The sequence below is a fragment of the Solanum dulcamara genome, chromosome 12 (assembly GCF_947179165.1).
Source record: "Solanum dulcamara chromosome 12, daSolDulc1.2, whole genome shotgun sequence".
Classification (NCBI taxonomy): Eukaryota; Viridiplantae; Streptophyta; class Magnoliopsida; order Solanales; family Solanaceae; genus Solanum; species Solanum dulcamara.
The window spans coordinates 4611390-4625334 of NC_077248.1; the positions used below are offsets into that span (position 1 = coordinate 4611390).

General features: G+C 32.5%; 1 protein-coding gene across 3 annotated transcripts; it reads left to right on the forward strand.

Moving 5' to 3' along the window:
• Positions 1–11164: 11164 nt before the first annotated feature.
• LOC129877167 (myb-related protein 2-like) lies at positions 11165–13734 on the forward strand. Of its 3 annotated transcripts, none has more exons than XM_055952652.1 (6): positions 11165–11441; positions 11535–11611; positions 11863–11923; positions 12029–12104; positions 12197–12266; positions 12813–13734. In XM_055952652.1, exons 1-6 carry the CDS (start codon positions 11237–11239, stop codon positions 13569–13571), a joined length of 1248 nt encoding a protein of 415 aa, XP_055808627.1. In that variant the 5' UTR covers positions 11165–11236; the 3' UTR covers positions 13572–13734. The 3 variants fall into 3 exon arrangements, with proteins under 3 accessions (XP_055808627.1, XP_055808629.1, XP_055808628.1); XM_055952654.1 differs by having other exon boundaries at positions 12831–13734; XM_055952653.1 differs by having other exon boundaries at positions 12032–12104.
• The last annotated feature ends 211 nt before the right edge of the window (positions 13735–13945 follow it).

Below are 13945 nucleotides of genomic sequence, written 5' to 3' on the forward strand. Positions count from 1 at the left end.
GTCAAAATTATTTTCAATAGTAATTTTTTTGTTTATTTTTATTTGTCATGTTTTGATTTTTGAGAGTCAAATTACATAAAATTTAATTAATATTTTAAAATTTATTTTTTCATCATATTAATATATATAAAAAAGAATACAACTTATATTTTTCATATTATTTCAAATAACTAAATTTAAAATATTATATTAATTAAATTAAATTAATTAAATTAAAAAATTGGTCAAACTATCTCTCATAAAGCAACTAAGGGAGTTCAACAACTCAAAATCTCAATTTGTAAGTTTCTTTGGAATTAGGACAACTTTGAAAAATGTGACATGTTAAAATACTGTTGTTGTTGTTACATGTATATCCAAGTGATTTTAACTTCAACTATATAATTTTGACAATGTAAAAAGTTCAACACTAATAAGTCATATTAATAAGCTAACGACCGGAAAAAAGGTACAATTAATATTTTACAACAAATTAAGCTACACTTATACAGTATTATGATACCAACAACAACAATAATATATTCAATTTAATCTTATAAAATAAAATCAAAAAAATAAAAATAAAATATAACATATCTTATTTCTATCTTAGTGAATTTAGGATATGTGAAACATGGGTGCATGCCACTAAAAAAAGAAATGAAAAATGAATCAAGTGAGAATTGATCTATAGTCTTCTAGATAAATAACTTAATATTTAATCAAGATTAATAATAATATTATATTAATTTTTAAAAAAATAATAATAAAATGATAAAATAATAATAATAATAAATAATAATAATAAATAATATATATATATATATATATATGATTTTACAAAGAAACCACGATTCACTTACAAATACAACATACCCCATATTTTTAGTTCACTAATTTAGAGATAAAAATATTATTTTCGACAAATATAAGTTAAATTTGAAAAACATGCACATAGGGAGAAGAGGAAATAATGGGAGCCTAAAAAAAAAAGGTACACTCTGTTGAAGACACAACCGAGCGTCATCACATGAATCTGCTTCACAGACGCTGCTTCCACGTTGATCTGATATTTTACAAATAAATAATTAAACTCAATTATATATGGACAAAATGGATATAGAATTAAATTTTTTATCAATTATTCAAAACGATTTCAAATTAATATATAATAATAATTAAACCTTGAAATTATGGGCAAGTTTTCATTGTCATTTTGGAGGAAATTATTTAAACAGCACCACTTAATGAAGGGTCCAACACGTTATCTCCCTTTCTTTTCAAATTATTATTATTATTATTATTATTATTATTATTATTATTATTATTATTAAAACTATAACTACATTCACTAATTTCACAATCCAATATACAAATGAACTATAACAAAAAAGTTTAAGTTTGATCAAAAATTTATTTATGATTCTGTCTGATTTTCTTTCCAAAACTAATGTCATGATCCTAACTTGTTCGTCAAAATAAGTTTATAGTTAAAGTAACTAGAAAGCATCAAGTACTGAAATTGATTACAAAGTATTGAAATTAATAATAAACAATTAGTATACTTGGTGAAAAGATGTTACATAAACATATTTTATATTAAAATGACAGATATTTATTAAAAATTGTACATAAAATTAACACACATAAAAAGAATGAATAACGGAAATAGATAAAGAGATAATTAAAAGTGATGTTTTTTGTTAAAAATTATTTCATAGATCACAAAAGATATAAAGGGCAGCCCGGTGCACTAAAGCTCCCGCTATGCACAGAGTTTGGGGAAGGGCCCGACCACCAGGGTTTATTATACGCAGTCTTACCTTGCATTTCTGCTAGAGGCTGTTTTCAAGGCTTGAACCCGTGATCTCCTGGTCACATAGCAGCAACTTTATCAGTTACTCCAAGACTCCCCTTCATAGATCACAGAAGATATAAAGAGATGAAATAGTAAAAGATCCTATCAATTAAAAGAGCTTATAAGTTGTAAAATAGTAAGTTAAGATAACTAATTTATGACTTTTGACTGATCTTAGCTTATAATACTTAGTCACTTTTGAGATTACTAAATAAATATGTAGTCTATAAGCACTTATAAGTAGGGTTGTACAGGGCAAATCGATAAACCGCACCAAACCGATAAACCAAACCAAACCGGAAAAAAAACCCGACTAGTGATTTGGTTTGACTTGGTTTGGTGTTTGGAAAAAAAACCCGATCATTATAGGGTTGGTTTGATTTTAACTAAAAAAAAGTCAAACCGAACTCAAACCGACCCGATTATAGATATATTACTCTTAAATTATGTTATACATAAAATATTTATTAAAATGTAATTTATAAATATTTTTTAAATTTTTTTCATAATTGTTTTTTCTTTCTTACATTTAGTTTTGGACTTGAGAAACTCATCTAAATAATATACAAAAAAAGCCCATCTTATAAAGTTATATTATAAAGTTAAAACTTCAAATAGTGTTCTGCCTTCATCTTATATGTTGATATTTTGTACTAAAATTCTTTTCAAGAAGCACCGCTCTTTATTTTTTATTAGATACTATGAAAACCCGAGAAATCCGAAAAAACCCGAATAACCCGAAAACCCGAATATCCCGAGAAAAATTAATATCGAAAAACCCGACTTTATTGGTTTGGTTTGGTTTATAGATTTAATAACCCGACACAAATGATTTGGTTTGGTTTATAAAAAATCCGAACCAACCCGGTTCATGTACACCCCTACTTATAAGTATATTTGCACTTATCAATAGGGGTTGTGATGGAGTAGTAAGTACCCCTTCATCCAAAAATTTTGAATTCAAATCCCCTGAGTATGGAGTTGAGTGGTCTTTGTTAGAAAATGCTTTGTTATAATTCAGGTTTTGATGTATCAACAAACAATGGGACCTGATTCGCGGACCTGATCATATGAACGATGTGTGTCATAGATCAAATGGGAATCAACTGTAAAAGCTGTCACTACCTACTGTGGTTGGTGGGCAGCAGCTGAAGGACATCAGGCGTCCAACCAATCAAAGAAGAGTAGATTATTTCGTCCATATGTTAAATACTATCCTTAGGACATGAAACAACTCAGCTCTTCATATCATATTTTCTAGGAAAAAGGTATGTGTACTCAAATGATAGAACAACTTCCTCAAGGCAGCAAGAGACCTGGTCGAGCTACTTTTGAAGAATAGATTTTAGGTTGTTGCTTTGCTATAATGTTGAGTCCAGTATACTAAATATTGTAAGATCAGTTCCTACATTATAAAGGAATATTGATCATCTTTCTTTGTATTTGTTTCACATCAAGTTCATGGCTAGAGTTAGCTTTGAAGTGGTTTCTAAAGTCTATGTCAACTAGAGTTAGTTGGGATAGTGGGCAATAGAGATATTACTTAGGCTTAAGGCTTGTAATAGAGTTATTGCAAGTGGGAAGGGTTGAGAGCTAAAGTTCTAGGGTTACATGAGTTTGTAAACTGAATCTTTGCTCTTTTTGATTAGAGAAAGATTGGTTGTGAAATCATGTTGGACAGGTTGTGAGTTTTTCTTCCTTGAGCAATGAGTCTTTCCACGTAAAATCTTGTCTTGTTCCTTGTATGCATTAGCTATTCATTTATTATTGTTCTATTTAGGGACTTGATCCCTAAATGATAGTGGACGCATACATTCTAACACACTTTATCGATCTCCAATATGAATCTCGGACATCAGGCAGAAACCTAAAAAAAAGTCCATTTGCACGTAGCACATACATCCTTACGGAGGAAAATTATCCTAATTTAGTCAATTATATATTTTCTTTGTTTTGTGTTTAATTTCTTGAGCTATAATATCCTTGCTGTTGATCTAGGACTTGGTCAGTGGTCACGATGATTGACTTTTATTATTTTGAAGAATTGAAATAATTAAGAACATTAATGAGACTTAACTAGAAGTTGTTCATATTTTCAAACCACATATTTTCCAGTAATTATATTGACAATATAAAAACTATATTCCTGTTCATTGATTGGGACGAGACATTGCATACGGTATACAATAAAATATATGAAAATTAATATTATCGGAATCAAGAAATATATATTATTATTTTGTAGAGGTATTATCTAATAAATAAATTAATATTTATTAATTTAAAGATTGTTTTTGAGATTCAATAAAGCCTCAAGAAATTTAAATGAACCCACTAATGAAAACGACATTCATGAACTTGAGGTCATGATTAATAATTTCAGTTACAGTAATAAAATGTATGTCAATAACCTGTTGGATTATGCGAGTGAAAATGATACATGTTCAAAGGTTCAAGATACCATCAGAGAAAACAATGTTAACGATGAAGTTGAAGATGATACAATACTATTGAAATCAGTTACGTGTAAGGAATCACTTACCGCGTCTAGAACTCTTCACAATTTTCTGGTGCAGTTCGAAAAGACGGCACCGAAACTTTTGAATGCAATAAGAAAAGTTAGAAATGAGCTTCAACTAGATTTAAATTTTAATAAAAAATAAAAAAATACTAGAATCATATTTCACTAAATCGTCTTAAATATTTTTGTAATTTTAAAAGATTATTAATTTATAATATTAATTGAATCATATATTTATATAGGGGTCTCTCAAAAATATATTACCTTATTATCTTATCGAAATCAATAAAAAAAAATTCCTAATCTAAATTGAAATTAGAGAAAAATATTACCTTAAAATATTTATTAATCAATCGAGTATTAATTTGAAGAGGTTCTCCGTATCTTGTTTTTTCTCCACACGTAAATTCACTGGTGGCAGCCTGGCAGGAACCATGTTTTGTAACAATTTGTTTTTGGATGATTGTTAAAAGCTATATTGTATTGTAGGGGTGTACATGAATTGGGTTGGTTCGGATTTTTTACAAATTAAATCAAATTATTTGTGTCGAGTTATTAAATCTATAAACCAAACCAAATCAATAAAAGTCGGGTTTTTTGATATCAATTTTTCTCGAATTTTTTCGGGTTTTTTTGGGTTTCTAGGATTTTTCACAGTATCTAATAAAAAGCACAGAGCAGTGTTTCTTAAAAAGAGTTCTAGTACAAAATATCAACATATAAGATGGAGGCAGAACACTGTTTGAAGTTTTAACTTTATAATATAATTTTATAAGATAGGGCTTTTTTGTGTATTATTTAGATGGACTTCTCAAGTCCAAAATTCCTGAGAAACCTAACAATATTTTGTAGAGAATTTGATTCCAAAGCATTTGATTTGATCAAATTTAGAGACACAAGTTGAAACTTGACATGTGCAAACTTTTCTCCTTTTTGAATGATAATCAAGCTAAAATAATAAGGACCAACACTCTTTAAGTTCCAATTGCATAAAAGATTAGAGGGTCTTAATTGAGTGGCAATGAGTATCAAATGAGATCATATTCTCGTAGCTGAATTAGTACCATAAATGCTGCAAAATGTTTTAGGGAATATTTTTTACTGTGGGCATGAATCTCAATTAATTTCACAAGATAATTGTTATCTCCACCTGTGGTGTCCGCACTAGATTGTATGCACCTCGACTAATTCCACAAAAACTTGTTATGTCCCACAAGGATAGATACATGCTAAGAAATCACCTCATCAGGGCCAAGCACTTGCCCAGACACCGGGTGTAGCTAGGTAGAACGCTTAAGCACCATCCATTTTTGAGGCTAACTGATTCAACTTGTGAGTTGTTACACACTCCTCAAGGATCTTATTAAGGAATTCAGATTATACTCATTTCCATTATCAGACTCATTGAGTTTAATTTATTATTGTCACTACCTCCCCGTGTCAGGATTGAGTAATTTCCATACCTGCTGAGATTTAAACCTGACTCAATCAACTTCATTGACCACTAGACCATATCCCTGAAATCGCCAGTGCCTAAGGGTGCATTTGCCACTAACTTAGGTGCATATAGTTCAAATCTCACAAAGACCTTAATTTCCTCCCTTTAGAATTTCTCATGAAGTTTTAAGGTAGGTCTTTGGCTTGAATTGAAGTGGAGTCTACATAATAAAGGTGGGGCTCTAAACTGATGAATTCGTACCATCAAGAGCTGTAGTGAGATGGATAAAGTTCTTCGATCCTTAGATGGATATAAATTTTTCTAGTTTGAAAATTCAAAGCGAGTACTCAAGACTAAATAGAAATCAAAGAAAAGTGGTGCATTCGTGAAAGCAAACAGAAGAAAGTGCTACTAGCTCTAACAGAATATATGGTCTCAAAGAATCTATTTAGTGAAAACAAGTAAAACTTAACATTACAAATATAAGATAGATGGATTTCCTGTACACTAGAGTTGGGGTCAAGACTCCATTTTTTTTGTAGGATCGAAATCTTACACATACACCCTTGAGGTATATTAGTAATGAAGTATATTGAAAATAATTATTAAAAAAAAATTATAAATAAATAGTTTTCTGTCACAGTTTCCTTTCTCAAAGCAACACTATAATACCTATGAGTTGTACCCAACCCATAAAATTATGGGCGGATTATTTAAGTTTGGGCTCATTTTTGACACCCCTACACGGCTATGACCAGCAGATCTTGATTCTATCTTATGTTCTTCTATCATAAGCAAAACAAAGACAAACATATCTCAAAGCATTAAAAATGTTTGGCAAATTATATTGGAGGATAAAATCATCGATTATATGCACGTTGATTGTTTAGGAGCATCTAAAATGTTACTACTAAGTAACAAGCAATCAACTATTCTTATTTCTGTATTAGTTGGAATCGAATAATATGAACACAAATGAGTATTCATCTTACTAAGTATGTTTTAGATTAATTTTATTCAGGTCTATTTCATTCGAATGTGAAACATCGACCAATAAATTCTTGACCTTGGGACTAGTATGACCTATGGCTTTAGTTTTGAGTTAAGATTCTGATATTCCATTCCCCAGAATCCAACTTTAAATTATCCCCTCACAGCAGAATCCCTTTTCCTTACAGGGAATATCATTCTGTGGTCATTTCTATCCTTTTCTTTTTTTCTAATTTTTAGCCAATCATTGACTAAATGATTGATGGTAAATGCTCTTATCTTTTTTTTTGTGTGTGTGTGAGTTTCATCTTGTTTTTTCAAAGTAAAATTAAGTTAACCTCAAAAAGGAAATGGAAGTACAAGAAAGAACAAGAGCACATGTTCTCTTATTTAAAGTGGAGAATATATCATTTGCAAATAACACAAAGGAAACAGTAGAGGAACAAAATAGATTGGATGGTAAAAAGCAAAGTGTGTTTCTAACTCTATACTGTAAGTCCAAAGAGAGAAGCAGCAGTCATGGCTTTATGGCAACACTAAAGATAAGTACTTTTGTTTGACATTCTAGACAAAAGCTTTGGGTCCTTTAAAGCAATGGCAGAGTAACATTGACCTAATTGGAAAGTTACAATGCGTGTAGGTGAATATTTTTTTAATGTACATATTGATGTTTAATCTCATTAACACAAGGAAAGCTTATAGTGTAGCTACAACTTACAAAGGGGGTTCAGATATGTATTAGTCATGGGTTTGATTCCCATAGGTGACATTTTAGCATTTTTTGAATCCTGCCTCCGCCCCTGCTTCAAAGAGACATGAAATGAAGGTTACGACATGGTTGTAGAAGTTATGGTTTGATATGGCAACATAAAACAACTTATAAATCTTGCACATCATCAATCAAAAGTTCATTGTTAAGATATTGGAAGGGAGACTTAGAATACAATAAATACAAAACAATTCAACACTTATCAAGTGACAGTTAGGCTGGAAGAATAACATTACACGTAATTTTCTTGAAGGGTTAAAATATTGTGTTGATGAATGAAAAAGTGCCACATCGGTGGTTAATGATATGGATTGTCTCCTTATATGGCTAGCTTTTCGGTTTAGTTAGAGCCAAAATCCATTTCTTTACATATTAGTAGTACTAGGTTTTATTTACCTTGACAGGAGAAAAGCTTCCCAATTTGCAGTACTCTCTGTTCATCCTTTCCCTTGGAGAAGTTGAGGTGGTCCCTTGAAAAATTAAAGAAAAGAGTATTTAAAGAAAGAATTATTCTACACAAGTTACAACATACATATATATAGAATCACATAAAAGAAAAAGGAACTCTAAATAATTTATTTTGATATGTTTAAGCATCTATAGACAGAGTCACTTGGTACATGTGTTGATGAGAGGAAGTAAGTACAAGTTCCAATAGAACTATGTTATTAAGCACCATTTTCACCGTGCAAAAAAACGTCTGCTGAACATCAAGAATTTAAAAACTCTAACATTGATTAATGATAAGAAGTAAACCATGAGCATCACAAAAGTTATTTATCATCATAGCCATATTAGCCACCATGCCAGCAAAACAGTTGAGATTCTTTTTGCCACTTTAAGTGAAGGTTGTGATAGATTCCTTTAAACTGCATATAAAATGCATTCCTCCAAACTCCATAAAATATTCTATCATATCAGAATCAACTGATTCTTTTTTTTTTCTGCAAAAGTTCAACTGAAAACAAATATGCATATCATTTTCAAAGATGAGGAGTTTTCACTTATTTTCTATCAAAATTGTAACTAATTAAACGTACATGACACACGACTAGCCAGTAATAATGTCAAATTCTTTTCCCTTTTGACACCTGACATTTCTTAATTATGCAAAACAGTAACCTCATTTCTGTTAACAGCTGCAGATTTTAACTTGTATTGTCAATGGCCATGGGCAGACCTAGGCTCCATGCAAATTTATTCGATATTGGCTGTTCATCAGTTGATCATATTCTGTCTTATTTTAATAGGCTGTATTGATATCCAGGATTTAATCCATTAGCAACATGAAATGAAGGGTGTGGCATGCTTTTCAACTAACATATCATAACCATTAAATGAAATTACAAGGACTGATCCAAGATAATGTTCAAAGTATAAATGATCTCGAGGATCGATTCCTTGATGGAATTAAATTACAAAACAGAAACAAGATTCCCCTTTGAAAAAATTGTCCAATGTAATCATCTATATCTATACAGTAGATTGAAATGCTGTACAGCTCAATTTATACTAAGCAGCTGCATACGGTATCTATACACACACCATACTCTTTTTTACTCGTTTAATAGTCCCTAATTTATTCCTATCTGCAAATATGATAAAACAGATATACACTTTTAAAACAAAGTAAACGAGACAGAGGTGCAAAATAGGCTAAGCCCTTCAAAAGAAGCTTAGTATGAGTTCCCTAAACGAGACAGATATACTCAAGCTTGTCCAAGAAACTAGAACTATTATTATAAACAAAGTAACCTGTATCTTTATATTGCGTATGGATACGTTTTAATCCATAAATGAGCACAAAAGAATGTAAAAGTTATCTTGTAAGGACAGGATAGATAGATTCATCAAGGGTACTCCAAATCCAATTAAGACATAAGTGAAAGGTAAATCGGGATCTTCCAGTTGCGAGTTGTCATGTTCTCTATCAAACAAGTATGGAAGTACATTCCTTTATTTCCTTTTTTTTGAAAGGGGCCCCAATGCTCTGGTGATGGCCATTTCATATCAATAAAAGAATAGAAAACTTTTAGCTAGAGGTCCTCTTCTCTCTATTTTAGGGCTATCCACGCAGAATAAGTACCAAATTTACCGAGGGAGAGAACAAGAAAGTATTCTTCATTTGATTCTCAGCCTTCAGACAAAGCGAAGAAGCATTTCTCCCACTATATCTATTTATTTTATTTCTGCTTCCCTTTTCAATATTCACATATTTTAGAATAGCATAGAATGGAAAGGATGCTCAAGATATTCAGGAAGTTTCATATCACTAGGTACAGGCCAAGATATTGCACTAAAATCATTAACAATCCAAAGCTGGCATGCTTGTTCCTATACTGTGTAGAGGTTGCCCACCCCACTTCCGATCAAAAAAATCATGCAGGACTTCAAAGGGACATTACACTTCATAAAATTAGATGATTTTTTCCTCATACCAGAAATGAATATATGCAAGTATAAATCTAGAGATACGGGGAAAGGAATTGAATAGCATGACATGGATTGCAGACAAATAAGAAGAAATATATTAGTAGCAGAGGATTTGACACAGCACGATATTTAGAAAATCCAAGACGTTATATTATCTCCATTTGCCAAGACAAGCTATAGTCAATCTGATATGATAAAATATGCATCCTCAACTAATTGCATGTATCATGTCCACAACTAATCAAACTGAAACTAAATAAAAACAATGTATCATTTCTTCTTGTTTGGGTGTTCAATACGAGAAGCATCTTAACCATTTTCCTACCTTTTTGCCTTTTCTTTCTTGCATGTATCTAATACCCAGTACTAGATGCTCCAGTCAACAGAATCTTCCGTTTGAAACGGAAGATGGTTTTGTAGGTTTTCAGGACATCATAGATAGTGGATTCCTCCAATCTCCATTAGGGAAAAAATATTCCACTATTAATTCTTGGAATATGGTTCCCAAACTTTGCCAGATAAAGAATATGTGTGCATAGGAAAAAGTCGTTGGTGGATCAATTCTTGTACCTATTGTAAGGTGTGCAAGTGTTTCAGCAACTTATAATGCAGAGGAATATAATACATAGTGCCTTTCCCTTAGATTAGAAAGCGAACGTGCATTCAGGACCCACAAATGTGTAAAATTAGAAGGACAAGATTTTTTTTTCTTAAGCTGGTATGAAAATTAGATTGGTCTAGAGTTAGAGGCAAATTCAGGATTTAGAGTCAGTGAGTTCGGAATGTTTATATGCATATATTTTAAATGATTTTTTCCTATGTATACATGGTTCGAGCTGATAACATTTGGTTCAGTTGAACCCACAGAACCTGCCATAGATCCGCCTTATCTAGTTCTGCTGGACCCGTCCAAGATGCTATGCCTTCTGGACCCCCTCCCTCTCTCTTCATTTGCTTATGAGGATTGGGTCTTTTTTGTGAATTTGGTCAAAGAAAAACAAGGAGATATATAGAGATGTAGCAGAAAACTTTATTTAACCAAATGGAAAACAATGTTATATGCTACGAATAATAGTAAAGAATCATAACTTGTAATTCAAGAGTAAGACAAGACTGGAGCCACTGAACCTGAAGCGACATCAGATTCCCTCTAGGTAAGCGATAAATACTTTCAGTCACCCATCATGCCTATAAATCTTACCATAAGACTTATTCGCTGATAACCAAATATTCATCCAAGGCCAGAAGATGTACCATCATCATCACCAAGCTGCTAACATGCACTCTTCAACAAGAATGTCTTTCCCTGAAAGGCATCTGTTCCTACAAGGTGGAAATGCCAATGGAGACTCGGGGCTTGTTCTTTCAACCGATGCTAAGCCAAGATTGAAATGGACGCCAGACCTCCATGAGAGGTTTATAGAAGCAGTTAACCAACTTGGTGGGGCAGATAGTAAGTGCACACAAATATGTTAATTTGGATACACACCAGATACATGTTGTTTCTCACTGAGATAATTAAATATCCACCATTCTTCTATTGCAGAAGCCACACCAAAATCAGTTCTGAAACTTATGGGGATCCCGGGACTAACCTTGTACCACTTAAAGAGCCATCTTCAGGTTAGTTTTTAACTTTTTATTCTCTCCATGGTTCACAAAATTACATGTGAAGAAACAAGACATTTCAAGAGGGACACAATGAGCCTTGAAAAACCTTCATAGCATAGCTTCCACAGAACCATTCAGGCCAAAAAACATTTGGTTGCAAAGACCCTTAAAATTGTTTATGTCAAAATAGTTGAAGAGTGAACATGACATTCAGGTACTTTTGAGTTGCAATTGAAAATCTAACCTTCTATTTTTGCTGGCAGAAATACAGACTAAGTAAGAACCACCATGGACAAGCAAATACTAGCGGGGCCAATAAAGCTGGTAAGAAATCCAATATTTTTCAAGGATATATAAATCTAAAAAGCTTCTTCTACTGTTCTACAGAGAGAGAACATTCCAAAATTTATTGTTTGTAAATAATTGTAGCAGCAAGTATGGAGAAAATATGTGAGAGCGCTGGAAGCCCTACGAGCAATCCAAGCATTGGACCCCAACCAAACAAGTAAGAAATAACAAAATTGAGTTGTTAATATCAACCTGCTTCATGTCTTAACCGTACCTTACACTATAGCAACCGAATTTTTCCTTGTCCAGCAATATACCAATAAGTGAAGCAATACAAATGCAAATTGATGTGCAAAGAAGGCTCCATGAGCAGCTTGAGGTAAGAAACTGCTTCAAGTTTAACTTACATCAGAGATGTTGGAACCATAAAGGCCAATGCAAGAAATCATTTTTATAAGACTTCCTGTGTCATAATCTGAAGAAAAGCTAGAAGCAATACATTATGGTAATTTTATATGGCATTTTAATTTTCATGAAAGAAGACTTCACAGGTTAATTGACAACCAGAAACATATTTCTCATAGTTGTGGAAAACAAGATAACAAAATGATAGCTTGATCATGTAGTTGAATAGTCCTAGATGTATATAGTGCTTTGTTATAAGAATTAATAATTTAACAAGGTGACCCATCCATAAGGTTTTCATCTAAACAAACTTTACTAGTACCGGTAAATTTTCCTTACCAGTTTCCAATGATGCCTAATTGAATTCAAAATTATATATTAAGCAACTTATAATGCTTTTGTTTTAAGACGACGATCTAAATTATGACTCTGCATAGGTTATCTTCTAGCCAAAAACTTTACAAGTCGATGAAAAGTTTTCTGTGCTGTCTTCTAAATTAGGCCTAATTGAACTGATTAGGTGCAACGACATTTACAGCTAAGGATAGAGGCTCAAGGGAAATATTTGCAGGCTGTGCTCGAGAAAGCACAAGAAACCCTTGGAACACAAAACTTGGGAACGATTGGATTAGAGGCAGCCAAGGTTCAACTATCTGATTTGGTATCCAAAGTATCCAACCAATTCCTGAATTCTGCATTTTCAGAGATACAAGAACTCTCAGGATTTCACACTCCACAAACACAAGCAACCCAGCGGTTAGCAGATTGTTCAATGGATAGCTGCTTAACCTCATCTGAAGGCCCCTTGAGGGACCTGCAGGAAATGCATAATAACCAAATAGGTCTGAGGACTTTAAACTTTGGACCATGTACAGAAGACATTGAAAATCAGACCAGATTACATCAGACTGCACTAAGATGGCGTGACGACCTCAAAGAGAACAGATTGTTTCCCAAAATGGATGAGGTTACAGAAAAAGAATTTGCCAAAGAGACAAACTGGAGCAACTTATCAATGAATGTTGGTATCCAAGGAGGAAAACGGAATGTTAACAGTAGCTACGTTGATGGAAGACTTAATGGAATAGATGCAGACATCAAACTTTTTCACCAAGCTGCAACTGACAGAAGTGATTCAACGAAAGCAGAGAAGCAGGCGTCACCACAAGAGTATAAGCTTCCTTACTTTTCTCCTAAGCTGGACCTAAACACGGATGATCAAACTGATGCTGCTTCGAGTTGCAAGCACCTTGACTTAAATGGTTTCAGTTGGAATTGAGAGATCTCATCTCCACATAGAAGGAAAAACATGAGTAATTATGTCTCAAACAGACGCCCGCATGTGGGAAACTGAGTTGATTCTCCTTTTGAAAGGAATAAAATAACTTATAACGATTAGAACTCAAGATTATATATAATACTGTAACACCATTGGATCTTCAGAGGTTCTCATTTTCTGGTCTAATATCTAACCTATTGTGTTGCATAGTTTTTAGCAGTACAAATACGAGTAACCTTTAGCAGTTGAACGTTCCATATATCTAAAATTCTTGCAGTAAAAAGTCTTCGAAAGGTAATATACAGAAACTCATTCTAACTAAATACATCACATGCTAAGCACTTCCTCAATTTTCTTCTCCAGAAATATTGTGA